The sequence below is a fragment of the Hoplias malabaricus genome, chromosome 14 (genome assembly GCF_029633855.1).
Source record: "Hoplias malabaricus isolate fHopMal1 chromosome 14, fHopMal1.hap1, whole genome shotgun sequence".
Classification (NCBI taxonomy): Eukaryota; Metazoa; Chordata; class Actinopteri; order Characiformes; family Erythrinidae; genus Hoplias; species Hoplias malabaricus.
Window position 1 is genome coordinate 21,817,636 of NC_089813.1, and position 20,758 is coordinate 21,838,393.

Genomic DNA, 20,758 nt, shown 5'->3' on the forward strand with positions numbered 1-20,758 from the left:
AGAGCATTAATTTATTCAACTTAATTATTCAGTTATATTCTCCATCTATATTTATACAAATCGTATAAAACTTAAGATGAACAGTTTTTAAAAGTACTGTATTAACAATGTGCATAGTGAAAATTATGATCTGCAACACAGTCTGCTAGACTTAACTGCTACACAAAGTTTCAGATAGTTGACTGACTGAGTAGTGAACATAAATGGTTCTAATCCCATTTTACAAATAAAAATTAAATAACAACGTAAAAATAAAACTATTATTGCAGCATCCGAAGAAAACGATCCGAAGAAAAGGATCCGAAGAAAACGAGGGGGTAGCGGCCGCAGAGATGTCCATACCACCATCGGTGAATCTCCTCATCCCTATATATATATATATATATATATATATATATATATATATATATATATATATATATATATATATTAGGGATGGGGAGATTCACCGATTCACATCGTTTTCTTCGGATCCTGCTGAAACACGAGCCACACTGAGCAGTAGCAAAGGAGGTGACGGGTCTATCGCAAGTTTATTTAGGCAAAACACGCCCCTGGCAGCTAACTCTGTTCGCTCCCAAGCCATAACTGATGCCATAGCCTACTTTATTTGCAAAGATATTCAGCCCTACAGCGTCGTAGAGAATGAGGGATTTAAACAACTGGTCCACATCTTAGACCCAAGGTATAAAATACCACAAAGGGCATTTTTTACTGACACACAAATTCCTGCTCTGTACATAAAAGTGAAAAAAGAGGTGATGGAATCCCTCAGTAATGCCAAACGAGTTGCTATCACTGTGGATGGCTGGACATCATGTGCCACTCATTCATATATCACAGTCACATCACATCATATTGATAATGAGTGGAATATGAAAAACTATGTTCTACAAACAAGCATATATGATGAAGCCCACACTGGACAGAATCTGTCAGTTTTTCTGCGTGATGTTTGCTGTGAATGGAAACTTGAAGACAAGAAGCCTGCTTTAGTAACTGACAATGCTAGGAACATGCTACTGGCTGGAGCAGGTGCAGACATGGAGCCACACATCAGATGCATTGCTCACACTCTTAATCTGTCCTCCCAAAAAGCTCTCAAGGTTGAAACTGTTTCAGCACTGCTGGTTAAGATAAGGAAACTTGTAACATTCTTTCACAAAAGCCCCAAAGCCTGTGGAGCTCTGCATGAAGTGCAAGCCCAGTTAAAACTAAAAGACCACAAGTTGATTCATGATGTCACCACAAGGTGGAACAGTTCATTGGACATAATGGAGCGTTTGTGGGAGCAGCAGGCTGCTGTGACTTTGACAACAAGGAAGATGAAGTCAAGGAGTCGAGGAGAGAACCTACCTGATCTCACTGAGGAGGACATTACCTTGATGCCTGAGATCATTAAGCTGCTGACACCACTGAAAACAGCAACCAAGTGTCTCAGTGAAGAAAAGACGCCCACTATTTCCATCATCGCCCCAACACTGGTCAAACTGCTGGAGCATTTTAATCCTGATGACAGTGACCTGCCAGTCATCTCTGAGATGAAAGATAAGTTTAGACAGGACTTCAGCACCCGTTACACATACATTCAAGACTTTCTCTGGAAAGCCTCAGCACTCGACCCCCGCTTCAAGGCATTGGAATTTCTGGATGATGACCACACCAGGGACACCGTATACCTGGGAATAACAGCTGAAGTGGAGAACATGGTAATATGCTCATTACGTTTATTCTTATTCCTAAATTCATTCTGCCATGTCAAACTGATGTGTTTTATATGATTTAGTAAAATAAGTGTAATTGTTTATATCTGCTGATTATTCTCAGGCAAAAGAGGATGGCAGGCTGAATGAAAGACAGGCAACCAACCCAGAGAATGAACAGAGCTCCCGCAGAGAGGAGGAAGACGAGGATAAATGTTTGTTTTTATTCAAATGTATTTTGATATAATATAGTTCTTGTCAAATTGTATTAAATTTCTCTTTTCTTTTCTAGATGATGACCCAGAGCCTCCCATGAAGAAGTCAGCATTGGACCTGATGTTTGGAAGTTTCTCCTCTCCAAGAGCACTGAAGAGTTCAAGAGAAAGAGCTAAGGAGGAAACTGCCAAGTACAGGGGGAGGGATTGTTTAGATCTGCATGGTGATGTGTTGCAGTGGTGGAAAGAGCAGGTGGATCTCCCTCTTTTGTCCAAATTGGCCAAAACCTACTTATCTATCCCTGCAACAAGTGTTCCATCTGAACGTGTATTCAGTACAGCCGGTGACATCGTGACTGCTCAGCGTAGTCTGCTACTCCCAGAACATGTTGACCAGTTAATATTTCTAAAGAAAAACCTTACACTAAGCCATGTGAGATAAATCATGAAGTGAAGAAAGGTGTTGGCACTTTTAGTATTGTTTGATTGCCAGTTGATATTTTTTGTTTACATGTTCCATTTCTAATATAAATCACACAATACTTTTTTTTCCCTAAGTACACAGGAGTACTATGGACATTGCACTTTGAAAAGCAATACTTCTATTTGAGCACCTTAGTGAAAGTATTGTTTACAGCAGCTGCTACATGCTGCAATAATAGTTTTATTTTTACGTTGTTATTTAATTTTTATTTGTAAAATGGGATTAGAACCATTTATGTTCACTACTCAGTCAGTCAACTATCTGAAACTTTGTGTAGCAGTTAAGTCTAGCAGACTGTGTTGCAGATCATAATTTTCACTATGCACATTGTTAATACAGTACTTTTAAAAACTGTTCATCTTAAGTTTTATACGATTTGTATAAATATAGATGGAGAATATAACTGAATAATTAAGTTGAATAAATTAATGCTCTGTCTGAATATACTGAATTATGCATTTTTTTATATTATGTATTGGTTTTGCTCCATTGAAAACAACCAGATGCATACATCCCTTAAATTGTTATAGAGTAAAGTAGAATTGTGCTATTGAGTTAAGAAAACTGATGGGTTAGGCCAATACATCCTCAAACCACAACTAACTGTATCGAATGATCACTTATCAAACCAAATCCTCATATAATTAAGTCATATCGTTATCAAATCATTTTTGAATGGCATCATATCGTGAACAGGAGTGATTTGTATCGCATCGTATCGACAAGGGGTTTCAGTGTTTCGCAATTATATCGTATCGGTGGCAGTGTATCGAGATGTGTATCGAATCGACCTTAGTGGTGAAGATATACATCCTTAATATATATATATATATATATATATATATCAGCGGTGATTGCTCTAAGACTGCAAGGGAATCTCAGCTTCCCATAAAATGTAAAAAAATAAGTGGTCAAATATACTTTTGTGTGTACGTGACATTGAATAAATATGCACTACAACGCGCTCAACTTTTGTTCAGAATCAGCTTCTTTTCACTGGTAAAGACGCGGCTTTCCTCTCAATCATTCCCGTAGCTTCCGTGCTTAGTTCAATAGTGAAGCAGCGAAACGAGACGAGTCATTGGATAAATGCTGGGCTTTGTCCCGCCCATCGGACGCTCAGCGTCTCTGGGGGTCTATGGGGCAGTGGGCTGGTCTCGGCTGGCCCGGACGCTCAGTTTCTGCATGATGATTGGATGATCTGTCTGAGGCTGTATCCCTTTTTGATTGACAGCGAAATGAGCGAATCAGCGATCCTTTGGTGTAAAGATCTGTGGGAACACAGGTGGACACACTTCACATGGGCCAAGGCCGTTTAAGCAGCCTAGCTCTGCTGGCCATTGAGAGGACACTAGTCAAGTCCACTAGTCAAGAAATTGAGCTTCCCCTCCTTGAAAGACCAGCATCCGCTACTGATATATATGTGTGTGTATATGATATATATACATATACACACACACATATATATATATATATATATACATACATATATATATACATATATATATACATATATATATATACACATAACCGAGACATTTTATGAATATACATATATCAGTGGTGGATGCTGGTCTTTCAAGAAGGGGAAGCTCAATATCGGCCTACATCATAAAATGTGTCGGTTTATTTATACGTAAATTCTACCCTGTTCCTTTTCAAGAAAATGATCTGTGACTGTGTCGTACCAACAAGGCGTCTTTTCCAGGGACTTAACTAGTGTCCTCTCAATGGCCAGCAGAGCTAGGCTGCTTAAACGGCCTTGGCCCATGTGAAGTGTGTCCGCCTGTGAGTTCTTTGTGACGGTGGAGGGGCTCAGCAGCACCCGCTGGACAGAAACTGCGATAGAAGTCAGAAAGAGTGATAGAAGTCAGTCTCCAAACACAAGCATCTACAAAAAAACCCACCAGAAATAGAAGCTCGAGTCACTAGTCGTTTTTAACCACGAAAATGCCGCTAAGAGGATTAAGAAAGTCTGGTTCAACTCAGAACAGAATGAAAATTTAATGCGCCCACGGATCTTTACACCAAAGGATCGCTGATTCGCTCATTTCGCTATCGATCAAAAAGGGATTCAGCCTCAGACAGATCATCCAATCATCATGCAGAAGCTGATCGTCCGGGCCAGCCGAGGCCAGCCCACTGCCTCCTAGACCAGAGACGCTGAGCGTCCGATGGGCGGGACAAAGCCCAGCATTTATCCAATGACTCGTCTCGTTTCGCTATTGAACTCTGTTTAGAACACTGTCAAGCTGCGGGAAAGCCGCGTTTTTACCAGTGATAAGAAGCTGATTCTGAACAAAAGTTGAGCGCGTTGTAGTGCATATTTATTCACTGACATGTACACAGAACAGAATATATTTGATCACTTATTTTTTGACATTTTAGGGGAAGCTGAGCTATATATATATATATATATATATCTTTGTCAGACACGCTGTGTGTGTGCCTCTCTCTTCTCACCTTTGCTTTTATCCATGTTTCCCCCGCACACTATGGAGTGAATTCTGTTTCAAAGGTTCTAGGAAAGCAAAAAATACATCTGCAAGCAAAAAGATCAGAAAGTATATGTTGTGAATCCAAAACAGAAAAATATATCAAAAGTATATATTAAAATATACTTGGTTACGTTATTACTCTTTGCAGTTATTTAATACTTACAGTATGACGGAGTTTAAGAGCCACGGCGTTACATCAGGACCACAGTGGGATTATTATTTAAACCCTGAATCGGTGCACGAATCCATGGCATGTAGTTTCATAGGATACAATTAATGATAACGAAAATGATAGATCCAGAGCGAGTGGAACTCAGGCGTGTCCACGAGGCCCCATCACGTTACAGCTCATGGATTCATACAATAAACTAAAGCCTTATGCATCGCAGTCAGGGGCTGCACTGTCGGGGTCGTCATGTCGTGTGGATGCGTTTAAAAAATAATTCTGTTCACTTCACTGACTGCTTCTTTCACAACTCACTCATGGCACAAAGAGTCTGTGAGTCTGTCTGTGTACATACTATGGAAATAATAACCCAAACAGTGTTTCTCTAAACATTCTGATTATATTCTCGAAATTATACTCACCTTTTTTACTCTATTATTCTGAGATTTTTTCTCCAAATTATTCCGAGTTTTTTTCTCAGAATTATTCAGAGATTTTTTCTCAGAATTATTCCGGAATCTCTGAATATTTATTTATTTATTTATTTATTTATTTATTTATTTAAACGCCGTGGCTCTACGACTCGGGAAACGAGTTTTATAATTCTCCGACACTTTGGCGTATTTCCGGCACAGCTGTTACCCGCTCAGTTGTGTCAAGCTGTTAACGGTTGATGTGTTTCTGTCTGTTTTAGTGAATAACATCTGAATAACAGAGGATTCGATCGAGTGGACATTTGTGGCACCTGCAGGCAGAAAAAGATATAACGTATTTAAAATGCAGGCGAAATCACACAGATAGTTGAGATATTGATATAAACTAGCCTTCACATAAATTATTTCAAGAATATAGGGATCCTAATTCATTGACCCTACACCTGTAGTACAGTCCTGAAACATGTATAACTATCATGTATAGCAAAACAACTTTTGCAATTATAGCAAGATTTGAACTGTAGATATTAATGCTGCGGCAGTTAGTAGTGTTTAGCAGCATTGTTTTCTTGCCTGGTTTTAATAAGATATAATATAAACATGCTCTGTACCTATATATGTACAGTTGATTTTTCGTTAAGTCACTTTTATTTTATAGATTAAAACATTGTTAAAAATAGTTATATAGAAATTTGTTCAAAAGTATATAAACATTGATATTAACATAATTTTATGTAAAGAGTTTGTAGATATTGCAGATGGTCATATTACTTACCTTCGTAATTTTTTTTTCTCCATCTAACTGACTAAAAGTTAAAAAAGTTTGTGTTAGTGAAGTGTGCTAAACATTTATGATACTATATTAATAAAATAAACACAATTTTTGTTGTCAAACCTTTACAAAGACATATTTATTAAAACACAATATATAGTACCACATTTGTCAAGAATATTATTTTATATTTTAACTAGCTAGGCATTTGTTTATGAAGGACAAAACATATATCAAAAAAATAAATATATATATAAAAAATTACAGTTTATGAACATTCTGATAAACTGTATGGAGGGAAATCACTGACATAATGAAGAAATTTGAGCATCTGCAATATAATTTAGCGATTATATTTGTATCAATTATTTAATGCAAAAACTGGTGGGAGATTCACTTTTTGTAAGACCCTCCCACATGTTAGATGTGTTCCAAAATCAGAAGCAAAGAGAGTGTAGTGTAGTAAGGTACACCACAAATACATATACATATAATTTTTATAATTTGTTTTATAGCCTTGACCTTATTCAAACTCCTCCAATCTCTGATATTTGACTTGATGAAATTAATTAAGATTTATAATTGGCTTAAGCAATTAAAACATTAATAATTAGTTTGAGAATGAATAATAATCATGCTAAATGAGTCCGTCAGGATTTTCAGGAAATTAATAAACAAATTGCAAACACTGTGATTTCCAAGAATGAGAGTTTTATTAATAAAGAGAAATATTTAATTAACATAGCACAACCTTGTAATCTCACGGTGTCCGGCAGGGGGAACTGATTTTGACCTTAAGGTGGGCTAGGCACTACTGTCTTGTGATTAAATTGTTGCTAACTAAGGTTAATAAATGGTAAATTATAAAAAAGGTTTATTTAGACATCAGCTCCTGAAAAGGTGTTAAATACGCTAGCTTACTCGTTCGCCGTTTCACCGAGCCGTCGCGTCCTGCTGTTTAATCTCCGTGTCCTGGGGTGCTCTCGTCGTTCCACGTGGTGAGAAGCAGGCTCGCTTATGGAGGATCTCTTTACAGTCGATTTGAAGACTTTCGATTCCGAGCTGAGCTGCGTCGATCGAGATTTCCCTCCTTTGGACTTTCACAGGCGTGGCTGGTTTTCCACCGTAGTGGAGCGGCTTTTTCAGAGTATTAGCTAGTCTCGTTGTTCAGCTTTCCAGGATTGATGTCTTCAGGAATCAGCTTATAACGTTAATATATCTGTTATCGATTACTCAAACGGTTGATACCTTACTTTGGCCACAAATAAGTTTCACCCGCTTTGATCACTCGTGAGATCACACTTCGATAGGTAATAAACATAAACAAGATTAAAAGAAAAGAAAGATATTCAAATTACTCGACGTATTAGTAAAACTTCATACTCTTAGCTAATTTCGAGACGTCTCTCGTAAGCTTTAAATGAAGTCTCTGAGTTTTTCTTTTGTTTCGTCGTCGTCGTGGAGAAGAGAGTGTTTGTTTTTCAAAGTTTCTCGTCGGCGTCTTCTCTTTCCAGCTTTCTTTCGTGGTCCGTTACTTCTGTAGAGCCCTCATAACTCTTCAGAACTTCGAACTCGGTTGAACTTCGAACTGAACTTGCGTTGGGCTGTTCTCTGTTTTCAAGTCTGGCGCGGTCACGCCTTAACGGGAGGAGTCCTCTTTCTGATTGGACACAAATTCAGTCTCACGTGACTCTCGCTAGGGGGAGAGAGTCGAAGGGGGTTTGAATCATTGATTCACACATAAAGAATATGAATTTCTCGTATCAAAATTCTTATACCCGTTATCAACATATAACAATGAGTACATTGGACTATTAACATCAGACAGTTACATAAGGTTTCATCTTTACGTCCCATTTATGATGCTATGCTGGGAAAGAATATTAATTCGTTTAGTCCTATTCAGAGGTAGGATTTCTCTTCATGATAGGAACAGTCCATAATATACAACATTTCATTAGGAGATAGGCATTCATCTGAGGGTACAGAAAGTGACATTAATATATAGGTTTAATACACAAATAATCAGAGTTTGATTATTTTCCGCTATTGTTTTCCAGCGACTCCGAGCGAGGCGTAGTTTCGCCAGTGTCCATTTGGTGTCGCTGTTGATCCATGCTTCGGCGGGTGATTCACGGGGGTTCACTCGAGGTCACTTTTGGTTAAAACATTTGTTGGCCCTGTTTAGTGGGCTCGAGATAAGGAGCCGACATTTAGGTGCCATTGTCATAGACGGCCGTAAAAGCTCTCTTCTTTGTTTGAGGTTCCTGTCTCTTAAGAGCATTATAAAATAGGTTATCTCGACAGTTCCTGTTAGTTAAAAGAGAGACGGGGGGGTGTTCGGGCCATGTGTTGAAAGTGTCCTTCTCAAGTCCTTTGATGTTTCAGCTTATGAGTGTGCGTGTGTGTGGGGCTTTGCACCCCCGCGGGCACAAACAGTCCTGTGGAAGGTTGGATGTTGTCACAGACGAGAGGTTTTATTCAGACTGGAAAAGTTTAATTCAAAACTTTTCATTTCGATCTGGTTATCTGGTCTGTACTCCACTACAAGAGAAACAAAAAAACTTACTGGAAAAATCCAGAAGAACAAAAACAGTAAAAGTAAAGACTGGCAAAATGAAAAAGAACTGTATCAAATAACTGCAAAGAGTAATAATGTAATGTAATAATAATAAACCAAGTATATTAAAATATATTTTAAAAATATAATTTTTATATATTTGTCTGTTTTGCATTCAAAATATATACTTTCTGCTCTTGGTTCTATGAATTTTGCTTGCAGATTCATTTTTGCTTTTGTAGAACTTTTGACAAAAAAAAAATTCACTCCATGAGTGGAATTTTAAAATAAGATTTCGTGTCCACAGACCCGCACATCTACTCCTATTCAGTGGGTGTGTGCCGTGGAGAGAGTAGATGAAAATGCCTTCCAGCTTCAAAACGTCATGCAGGTTATAACCCAGGACCCAGAGAGTCAGCTACACACCATGTACCTGCAGTGCAAGGTGCTTACTTACAATAACACACACAGACAGATGAACTTACACTCAGTGATTCTTTATGTGGATATGGTCCAACACTCTAATGACTACATAGCTTACACATTCAATTAATAATCTTTGACAAAGTAATCAGTACATCCTGAATAGCCTTTAAAAAGCAATCAGACCATTTGTTGAGTATTACTGCATGTATATGGAATCACTACCTTTTAAACATGGTCCCGCCTGCAGGGTTCTCACTCTGTAGACCATAAACTGGTTCATTCAGGGTTTAGAAAACAATTTGATTCTTCATCTAATGTGAATTCAGAGAAAAAAAGTTATTTATCTTCTGGATGTATAATGTTTGCTGCTAATTAATATGTTAAATCAGTTTATTATCTGTGCATTTGTCTCTGTGCTGCAGAATGTGAATGAGCTAAATCAGTGGTTGTCAGCTATAAGGAAGGCCAGTATATATAATGAGCGCATGCTACCTTTCTTTCACCCTGGAGCCTATTGTGGAAACAAGTGGACCTGCTGCCTACAGCCAGATCGAGCAGGTGTGTGTGTTTGCTGAGGTGGCAAAAGTAAAAATAAAAAATACATGATAGTTGATCTGTATCAAGGAAAAATATGTTGTTGATCTCTGAATGAGATATCAGTCTTTCTTTGTATTGTGTTCAGCTTATAGCTGTACGTTTGTATACCTTCCATTAGTTAACTCTCTGTCTCTCTGTCTCTCGGTCTCTGTCTCTCTATCTCTCTCTCTCTCGCTCGCTCTCTCTTTCTCTCTCGCTCGCTCTCACTCTCTCTTTCCCCCCCCAGCACTAGGCTGTAGTAGGACTCATTCGGCAGTGACTCTAGGAGATTGGACCGATCCTTTAGATCCAGATGCTGAAGCTCAAACCATTTACAAAGTACTGCTGCAAGGCAGAGACAAGCTCAGGTGTGTGTGTTTATGTGTATATATATTAATGTTTATTCATCCCAAAGTTTGAAATATAGTGTTGCAATATTTCAAGTTTCCACTAGATGTCTGTATTTTTCACAGAGTTCAACTACACTCTTGGATGAGTGGGTTGGATGGAATCTTATTGTCATTTCAGTACAGTGTTGTCTTCAGTTTTGTAGTTTGTTATGAACAGTGAGCTTTCTATTTATCTCTCATTCTGCAACAGTATTAACCATTGTTTATGTATTAAAAAGACTCAACCAGACAGTTTATCCTGCCTCTGAATATCACAGTACACTCAGCTTAGGTTTTTTCACAGACATCTCATAGACTCTAATGTTAGGGATCCTTTTTTCGAGCTGCAGAGGCTTCAGTTCATTCCCTATGGGATCCAGAAGTGGGACAGGTCAAAACAGCTGCACAAGCCGAGAGTGACAAATGGGGGTTTCTACAGAATTAACAATAGACCATTGATAATGAATTTTTTTTCCCAGCTAATTTCATGACAGATTTTTTCAGTTTTGTCAATTAGATGTTGCAGCCCTGTTTTGATTATAAAGTATCAGACTCTATTCATTCATTCTCTGTAACCACTTATCCTGTTCAGGGTCGCAGTGCGTCCAGAGCCTACCTGGAATCATTGGGCGCAAGGCGGGAATACACCCTGGAGGGGGCGCCAGTCCTTCACAGGGCCACACAGACACAGACACATTCGGACAATTTTGAGTCGCCCATCCACCTACCAACGTGTGTTTTTGGACTGTGGGAGGAAACCGGAGCACCCGGAGGAAACCCACGCGGACACGGGGAGAACACACCAACTCCTCACAGACAGTCACCCGGAGCGGGAATCGAACCCACAACCTCCAGGTCCCTGGAGCTGTGTGACGCTACCTGCTGCGCCACCGTGCCGCCCAGACTCTATTCACTACACAACAAATTGGTGAACTGTCAGATCACAGTAGTCTCAGATTGCTGGTGAGTTCTAGAGTAGCTGTAATGTCATTTAATATTAAACAAAGCACGTTTTTCAAAGCATATATTTCTTACAATACAACTGATTCTAGAACAACAATAACAACAAAACTAAGACATTATAGTGCAATTTAGATACAAATGTACAGGGAAGTTCTTAGAGAGTCATAACAGTATTTGTTCTATAACTGATTAATCACTGTGCATCCCATCGAAATTTAAAAAAAGAATAATTCTCAGTGCTCAATGCGATCAACTTGGACTAGAAGGTTATAAATCCTCTAGCATTGGCTGTGGAACATTGAACTTGTGTTCTCTGGAGTAATGAAGCCCCAACCAATAACTTAATGATGAGGTGTGATTGGTGTTTGTGATACATAACTAATCCTCTAACATCAGTACATGTCAGTACCTAATGTTCTTGGAACATATTTTCACAAAACTTCCAATTGTAGCGTAAAGCCTTCTTGGAAACAAAGAGGCTGCTACTGTAGCAAAATGGGACAAACAATCAATAAATATCATTCATTTCAAAAGAAAGATTTAATGTGATACTTGTGGCCACATAGTGTATATAGAAACGGTAGAAGCTAGAAGGGGCCTCATGTAAATTAAAAAATATCAATTAAATAATTATATTCAGTGAAAAATAATTGTTTTCTCATTTCGTTCCCATAATTTAAACGCTCTCCCATTTTCTTTAAATTGCACAAATGTAATATTTTACATGTGCAGATGTTTACTTTAGTGACTCAAATACAAGAGTCATATTATATGTTGCAGATAATTTGCAATATGTTGGCTTCTTGAGGATGCAAGTTAACTAGCAAATAATTTTTTAAGATATTAATGTTATTTGTTATAATATTATTAATAATAATTATTAAAATAATAACAGTGTGATGTATTAATAGTAAATAAATAGTATTTAGCTATTATACACTACATGTTTTTGTCAGAGGTTGGTATTTTTTCAAACCCACATACAAAGTGGCACCCATAAGAGACAAACCTTGGGGCAATATAAAAAACTTGCTACTTTATAGTGTGAACAGGAGGGTTCAGATGAGGAATAGAACAAAAAAATGTGAAATATGTAGTCTTCAGTTTAAGGATTTGGAAACCCCTGAGTTACAGGCTGTTTTGAATTCTGTACCCGTGTATGGATATATGACAGAAATTTGACATTCCTAAAGTTAATTATCAAAGCTCTGAACTAAAAGCAACTCATCTAGGCTTAAAGGCAGTAAGAAGCTTTAAATGTGTGTTGGGCTTAAGCAAATCAACTCTGAAAGTATTGCACTTCACTGAACCTCTGCTTAGTGTGTGTATGTGACCTCACTGTGTCTTCTCTCTTTTGGCCTATTTTGAGAAACAGGAAGCAGTACCTGGAGACACAGGAAACAGAATCTGCAACAGAGGAAGGGAGCATGAAGCAGAGTACACCTTCAGGTCAGAGTGAGAAACAAATTGAAATTCTGAAAGCATAGAAAAGCTTGAAACACGCACACCTTGTCAAGAGGTAGTTTCCTACATATAGCCAGTATGTAGTATATACTAATCGGTGGCAAATTAAAGGGACAACCTATACATCCACAACTGCACAGAGAAATAAATGATAGTAAGGTAATATAAACTTTTCACTGCAACGTCAAATGCACATAGAATCAATTATTTTAAAACCAAAGGCACTGGTTCACAGATATATATAGAAAAATGTGAGTCATCCTCTAAAACGTCCTCTACCACAAGTGGGCGAATGTACATACACCTCTAGAGCAATACAGGTTTGAATGCTTGACCCATACTGTGAAGGGGTTTTGTGCCTTTGCTAAAATGTGAAGCATTTTGACTGATCATCTTATGCTGAAACATGTTCATTGCAATAAAAAGTGGTCTCTTCCAGGAATACAAATATGCATGGTCCTTGAGTATTTTAATGAGTATAAAAATAGTACAAATATCAGTTTAGCTAAACTCGGACAACAACATAAGAAGTTGTTGTAATAAAATTAAATGTCATATGTGAAATATGTGTGAATGTGATGATGATATACACTACATTGCCAGATGTAATTCACTAATATGCATGTGAACTTGAGTGACATGCCATTCTTAATCCATAGGGTATTGGCCCACCTTTCTGTAGCTATAACATCTTCAACTCTTCTGGGAAGGCATTCCAGAAGCTTTAGGAGTATGTTTATCGGACTTGTTGACCATTCTTCTAGAAGCACATTTGTGAGCTCAGAGGCTGATGTTGGACAAGAAGGCCTGGCTCGCAGTCTCTGCCCTAATTCATCCAAAGACTTTTCTGTGAGGTTAAGGTCATAACCATTCAAATGCGATTGATTTCTTCATGAAATTGTTCACAATCTCTTGATATACTGAAGCAATAAGAGTTGGAACTAAGTGGCTTAGCCCAACTACCGAAAAAATAACCTCACACCATTATCCACCCTTTACCAAACTGTACACGTAGCACAATGCAGTTCTCCTGGCAACCACCAAACCCAGACTCTTTCTTTCATATATGTTTGTAGAAGCAGTCTACATGCCTAGGTGCTTGGTTCTATAAACATGGTAGTGATTAGAACACCTGAATTTAATGATTTGCATGTGTGAGTGAATACTTATATAGGCAACGTAGTACAGTACAAATCCATTCAAAAAATGAAAAGCAGGTATTTGAAAAATAATAAACAAAAAGGAAAAAAGCCTCCTTAACTTTAAATGGAAGCCAAAGTAAAAAGTAATTTTGGAGCATATCTATTTGTCCATGCTTCATGAAGTTTTCACACCGTGTGAATGACAGCTGCTGTATTCAAATGATGTAGTAAACTCAGAATTGACAAAAATGGAGACAGCAATGATATTAGTGATTACAATATTATAGGGAATAGATATATTTTTTGGTGGAAAACTACAATTTAAAGTTTCCCTGCACCACGCACTTGTTCTACAGCAGTGGTCGCCAACCAGTAAATCGCGATTGACAGGTCAATCTCCAAGACCATGCAAGTCAATGGAGATCTCATGCTGCTTCAGTTATTATACTTAAATTATAGCTGCTGGCTTATAAAGCCATGGTCACACAGGGTTTGTGTCTGCGAATTTTGACACACAAATTCGCTATTCTCACCAATAGGGCTGCAGCTCTGTAGTTTCTCTGCCCTGTTCGATCTGCCAAACGCTGGCGGTTTTGATTTCAGAACGGGAGATATTGAATAAAAATTTACAAATTACAACATAAGCGAGAGTCACATTACACCCTGGTGTTCGAGTTGTGCTACCAAGTTGAAATGTGCTACAATAGTGTATTTTTATAAGTACAGCCCCCTAAATAAAACTGTAAGAAGCATATCAGAATATGCTCCCACACGAATTATAAGCAGGAAGAGAAAGATAATGTAATTAAAGGTAATTAGTGATGATAAATTATTTACAAATGTTTTTTTTTTTTGCAAATTCATGTACAATTTTCGAATTACGGTGAACTACGATTGTACAGTGCACCAGAGGTGAACAGATTTACCAAGAAAAAAAAAGAAAACATTTAACAATTTGGTTCTGAGCATGTTCCGAGCTACTATAGGATAGGTATCTATAAATAGCACAACTTGTTAGAACAGCTGTTAAGCACTTATCAACAGTGTACAGCCTCAGGCACCATAGCCAAAATTCAGCTGTATATTAATGAAGTAAGTAAATACTTTCATTTTATATTACTGGAGGCTACGGGGACATATACAGCTTTGCAATTTTACGTAGCCTAAGCCTGGCATTTATGCTGGTAGATCTTACATTTTTTTTTATTTCAAAAGGTGATGTTATATGCAAAAAGGTTGGTGACTACTGTTCTATATAAAAACCCAATGTATATGGAGTGGAGATGCCATCTGGTGGTCCACAGTAACATTCTTGAATTGTTACAACTTTAATCTCTAAATAATTAACACATTCATTTTTAAACAATTATGTCTTTATGATATGACAACTTGTTTTTCTATATGTTTTCTTATTCAGTCTCGGGTCAGCCCCCGATACAGGAAAGCAGTGAGCTGGCCCTTTGGTTAAAAATATAATTCGACCACACCTGTAATTATCTACATATATGTGTCTGAGATATAACTGCATGCTGAGTTTTGCAGCAATACTATGTGCATTTTTTCATCTTTTTTTCAATAATGTACATTTACTTTCACCAGATCTTAAACTAGTTGAAAATTTTGGAGAGGTGTTGTCCACTACCATCCCTAAACCCTAATCTGCAAAGGATTTTGAGGGTGTTTTGTTAGATCACTAAAGCATGTTTTGTTTTCTTTCAATTTGTCACTCATTTGCAATGTATCCCATCACAGATGTTCAAAATGTTCAAAATCCAAAAGAAACAATCAGCAACAATGTGCTGTGGGAAGGGATAATGACCTCTCTTTCTCTCTTTCTCTCTCTCTCTCTCAAAATAGGGGCAAGTACACAGGGATGTAATGGGCGTGCCCTTGCTGTAGCCTCCCGGCTGTTGGATGTTGTTTTACATTTGGAACGTGCCCACGCCTCTTTCCAGCAACGAGAGAGAGAAGAGGCCAGCAGCTTGATTCTGCCTTCATAGAGTGAACTGGCCTAATCTTTTAAAAACACCCTCAACTCTAGACCTGCTACACAGCACAGTGACTTGAAGACTCTTTGATACTGTGCCCTTCATGTACCCTACATACTAAACTAACATCTGAGACCCTCTAAAGCTAGAGATATACTTGCTGTTTATTACACGCTTGTGTATGCATGATGGCAGCCTTGTGTGTTCTGCGTCCATTTTGTGCGTTGTGCTTATACTCAGAAATTAAATGCTATATGGATGCAAGGTGCAATACACGTGATAATGGAAGAGGCAGTGCAAGCGACCAACAGCATAACAATGGCAGAAACTTTTGAGGAAGATCTGTGTCAATCTGTAATTACCCACCGTTCTCTGGTTTGCCCTCTGGTCAAAGTCTCCAGTTTCAAGCGCAGCACATACGTTCATGATGCAGACGGTTGTTTACATGAATGCATCGCCAAACATCAATTCGCCCTAAATTGGATAAGCGGTTACAGACACCGCGACCCTGAAATGGAGAAGCGGAGAAGAAAATGATGATGATGATGATGATCGCCAAACAGCATGTATATCTCTAGCCTTAGAGCCCTAGATGAACCCTTACTCTACATTCACACTTTATTTAAAACATGCAGCCCTTCCAGGTGAAATACAGCTATGAAAAAGACAGTTATGCAGTCTTAAGAAAATCAGTTATTTTACAAAGATTGTTAAGTTTTAACCAGTAACATATTGACAAAATATTTGTATTTTTTTTAATATATTTGTATTTGAACTGATGTTTTGTGTTGATTTTATAGCCAGCAGCCAAATTGTAGCTTTTTAACAATACAAGTACTGTGTGCGTGTCTGTGTATCCATGTGTTATACACTTTGCTTGGCAGAATGCTAAATATCACCACATGCACATATTTCACACACACACTCACACACATACACACACAGAGAGAGAGAGAGAGAGAGAGAGAGAGCAGGGGAAACATGGCTGCATCAGGTTTAAGATGACATTTCAGTAACTGACTGATGTCCTCATGGTTCAATTATTGCAGTCCAGCTGAACATGACCTGGCACTCTTCCAAGCCCTGTTTTGTACAATAATATATGAAACTGAATGTACGTTCTGAACCTATTATTTAAATTGCTGATAGGAATTTGAAGTCAGTGACTGTCTTTGAGGGGTTGGTGTGTTCTCCCCGTGTCCGCGTGGGTTTCCTCCGGGTGCTCCGGTTTCCTCCCACAGTCCAAAAACACACGTTGGTAGGTGGATTGGCGACTCAAAAGTGTCCATAGGTGTTAGTGTGTGAGTGAATGTGTGTGTGTGTGTGTGTCTGTGTTGCCCTGTGAAGGACTGGCGCCCCCTCCAGGGTGTATTCTTTTGCCTTGCGCCCAATGATTCCAGGTAGGCTCTGGACCCACCGCCACCCTGAATTGGATAAGCGGTTACAGATAATGAATGATTGAACGAATGAATTTGAAGTCATTTGGGTGGTGCAAATGACATTGAAGCATCAAATATTAATGGAGCACCCCCAAAAGATTGATGAAAAATTTTTTTTTAAATAGGTCCTGAGGTTGTCTGAGCAAGATGAGTATTTCAGAAAATACTGATTTCAGGCACAGAATGATTAAAAAAAACATGTAGAACAGCCACACAGCTCCAGGACCTAGGGTTGTGGGTTTGAGTCCTGCTCCGGTTTCTTCCCACGGTCCAAAGCACAGGTTGGCAGATGGATTGGCGACTCAAAAATGTCCGTAGGTGTGAGTGTATGTTGCCCTGTGAAGGACTGGTGCCCCCTCCAGGGTGTGTTCCTGCCTTGCATTCCAGTTAGGCTCCTGACCCAGCAGGAACCATCCATCCATCCATTTTCCACCGCGTATCCGAGTCCAGGTCGCGGGGGAAGCAGTCCGAGTAAAGAAAACCAGACCTCCCTCTCCCCAGCCACTGCTTCCAGCTCCTCCGTGGGTATACCGAGGCATTCCCAGGCCAGTCAATACATATAGTCTCTACAGCTTGTTCTTGGTCTTCCCCGGGGCCTCCTCCACTGGCTCCTCTCGCCGCGGAGGAGCAGCGGCTCCACTACGAGTCTCTTCCGGATGTCCGAGATCCTAACCCTGTCTCTAAGGGACAGTCCAGACACCCTGCAGAGAAAACTAATTTCAGCCTCTTGTACCCATGATTTCATTCTTTGGGTCACTTCCCAAAGCTCATGACCATAGGTGTGGGTTGGGACATAAACTGAACGGTAAATCTGCTCAGCTCTCTCTTCACCACAACGGACTGGTACAGAGCCTGCATTACTGCTGACGCTGCAGACAATCCGCCTGTCAATCTCCCACTCCATCTTTCCCTCACTCGTGAATAAGACCCCGAGGTATTTGAACTCCTCCACTTGAGGCAGGATCTCACTTCCAACATGGAGAGAGCACTCCACCCTTTTCTGACTGACAGTGGCGGTCTTTCAAGGAGGGGAAGCTCAATTTTGGCCTACATCATAAAATGTGTCGGTTTATTTATACGTAAATTCTACCCTTTCTTCATTCTTTCCTTTTCAAGAAAATGATCTGTGACCCTGTCTTACCAACAAGGCGTCTTTTCCAGGGACATGACTAGTATCCTCTCAATGGCCAGCAGAGCTAGGCTGCTTAAACGGCCTTGGCCCATGTGAAGTGTGTCCGCCTGTGAGTGCTTTGTGACGGTGGAGAGGCTCAGCAGCACCCGCTGGACAGAAACTGCGTTAGAAGTCAAAACGAGTGATAGAAGTCAGTCTCCAAACACAAGCAGCTACAAAAAACCCCACCAGAAATAGAAGCTCGATTTGTCGCTAGTCGTTTTTAACAAAGAAAATGCTGCTAAGAGGATTAAGAAAGTCTCCGGTTCAACTCAGAACAGAATAAAAAATGAATGCGTCCACGGATCTTTACACCAAAGGATCGCTGATTCGCTCATTTCAATCAAAAAGGGATTCAGCCTCAGACAGATCATCCAATCATCATGCAGAAGCTGATCGTCCGGGCTAGCCGAGGCCAGCCCACTGCCCCATAGACCCCCAGAGACGCTGAGCGTCCTATGGGCGGGACAAAACCCAGAATTTATCCAATGACTCGTCTCGTTTAGCTGCACTTTGCTGCTTCACTATTGAACTCTGTGGATGCTCAGCGTTCACACTGTTTAAAGCACTGTGAAGCTGCGGGAATGATTGAGAGGAAAGAAAACAACTTTACCAGTGATAAGTAGCTGATTCTGAACAAAAGTTGATTGTGTGGTAGTGCATATTTATTCAATGACATGTACACACAACAGTATATATTTGATTACTTATTTTTTGACATTTTAGGGGAAGCTGAGCTTCCCTTGCAGTCTTAGAGCAATCGCCTCTGCTGACTGAGTACCATGGACTCAGAATTGGAGGTGCTGCACCTCATCCCTACCGCTTCACACTCAGCTGCAAACTGGTCCAGCAAGAGCTGGAGGTCCCGTTTTGATTAAGCCAACAAGACCACATTATCCGCAAAAAGCAGACATTGAATCCTCAGACCACCCAACCGGACACCTTCTGCCACTTGGCTACTCCGAGAAATTCTGTCCATAAAAATTATGAACAGATCCGGTGACAATGGGCAGCCCTGACGGAGTCCAACTCTGACTGGAAACCAGTCAGGCTTACTGCCAGCCATACGAACCAGACTTCTGCTCTGTTTATACAGGGACTGGATGGCTCGTAGCAAAGAGCCCAGTACCCCATACTCCCAGAGCAGCCCCCACAGAATATCCCGTGGGACACGGTCGATTGCCTTCTCCCAGATCCACAAAACACATGTAGACTGGTTGAGCAAACTCCCACGCACCCTCCAGGATCCTAGCAAGGGTAAGGAGCTGGTCCTGTGTTCCACAACCGCATTGTTCCTCCTGGATCCAAGGTTCAACTATCAGTCGAACTCTCTTCTCCAGTACCCACTGCATAGACCTTACTGGGGAGGCTGAGGAGTGTGATCCCTCTATAGTTGGAATACACCCTCCGATCCACCTTCTTAAAAAGGGGAACCACCACCCCAGTCTGCCAGTCCATAGGCACTGCCCCTGATGTCCACGCGATGTTGCAAAGACTTGTCAGCCAGGACAGTCCCACAACACCCAGAGCCTTGAGAAACCTGGGGCCCTACCGCCAAAGAGTTTTCCTACTACCTCAGCCCCAGCAGGAACCTGAACTGGATAAACAGTTCCAGACGATGAATGAATGAATGAAGAACAGCAGCTCATTGGTCTGAAACACCTTAATGATAGATTTTTGAAGGCAATTCTAAGTGGGCAGCACGGTGGCGCAGCAGCTAGTGTCGCAGTCACACAGCTCCAGGGGCCTGGAGGTTGTGGGTTCGATTCCCGCTCTGGGTGACTGTCTGTGAGGAATTTGTGTGTTCTCCCTGTGTCCGCGTGGGTTTCCTCCGGGTGCTCCGGTTTCCTCCCACAGTCCAAAAAAACACACGTTGGTAGGTGGATTGGTGACTCAATAGTGTGTGAATGTGTGTCTGTGTTGCCCTGTGAAGGACTGGGCCCCCTCCAGGGTGTGTTCCCGCCTTGCGCCCAATGATTCCAGGTAGGCTCTGGAACCACCGTGACGCTAAGTGGTTACAGATAATGAATGAATGAGTTAGTTTTAAGTACTATTACGTTCCATTCCTCTCATCCAGAACAGGATTCAAGGCTACAGCAGTGTGACCCTTTAGTGCCACAGTTTAATCTAAATTAAATAATCTCTTTAGCATGATAATGCACTTTTCATAAGAGACATTAAACTGGCTTCAGGAAGATGATAAAGAATCCAATACAGAATTTTTAAGATATGTTCAAAGAACACCATACAATTTTTAATAACATAATACAATATTTAACATTAAAAGTACATCTTCTAAATCATTTTGTTACTTCACTGGCCTGTACTAGTTTTAAGAACTAGTGATTCAGAGCATGAAAGTGCACAA

The 20,758-nt window shown here is 39.9% G+C and overlaps 1 protein-coding gene across 1 annotated transcript in view; it reads left to right on the forward strand.

Moving 5' to 3' along the window:
* The window catches only part of LOC136666455 (rasGAP-activating-like protein 1), a 96,077-nt gene extending 79,630 nt beyond the window's left edge, over positions 1–16,447 (forward strand). Inside the window, exons 17-21 of the mRNA XM_066644635.1 lie at positions 9,140–9,277; positions 9,681–9,816; positions 10,082–10,202; positions 12,556–12,635; positions 15,650–16,447. Of these exons, the coding sequence (XP_066500732.1) occupies positions 9,140–9,277; positions 9,681–9,816; positions 10,082–10,202; positions 12,556–12,635; positions 15,650–15,792 (618 nt within the window). The 3' untranslated portion in view covers positions 15,793–16,447. The remainder of the gene's footprint in view (positions 1–9,139; positions 9,278–9,680; positions 9,817–10,081; positions 10,203–12,555; positions 12,636–15,649) is intronic.
* Positions 16,448–20,758: the final 4,311 nt, after the last annotated feature.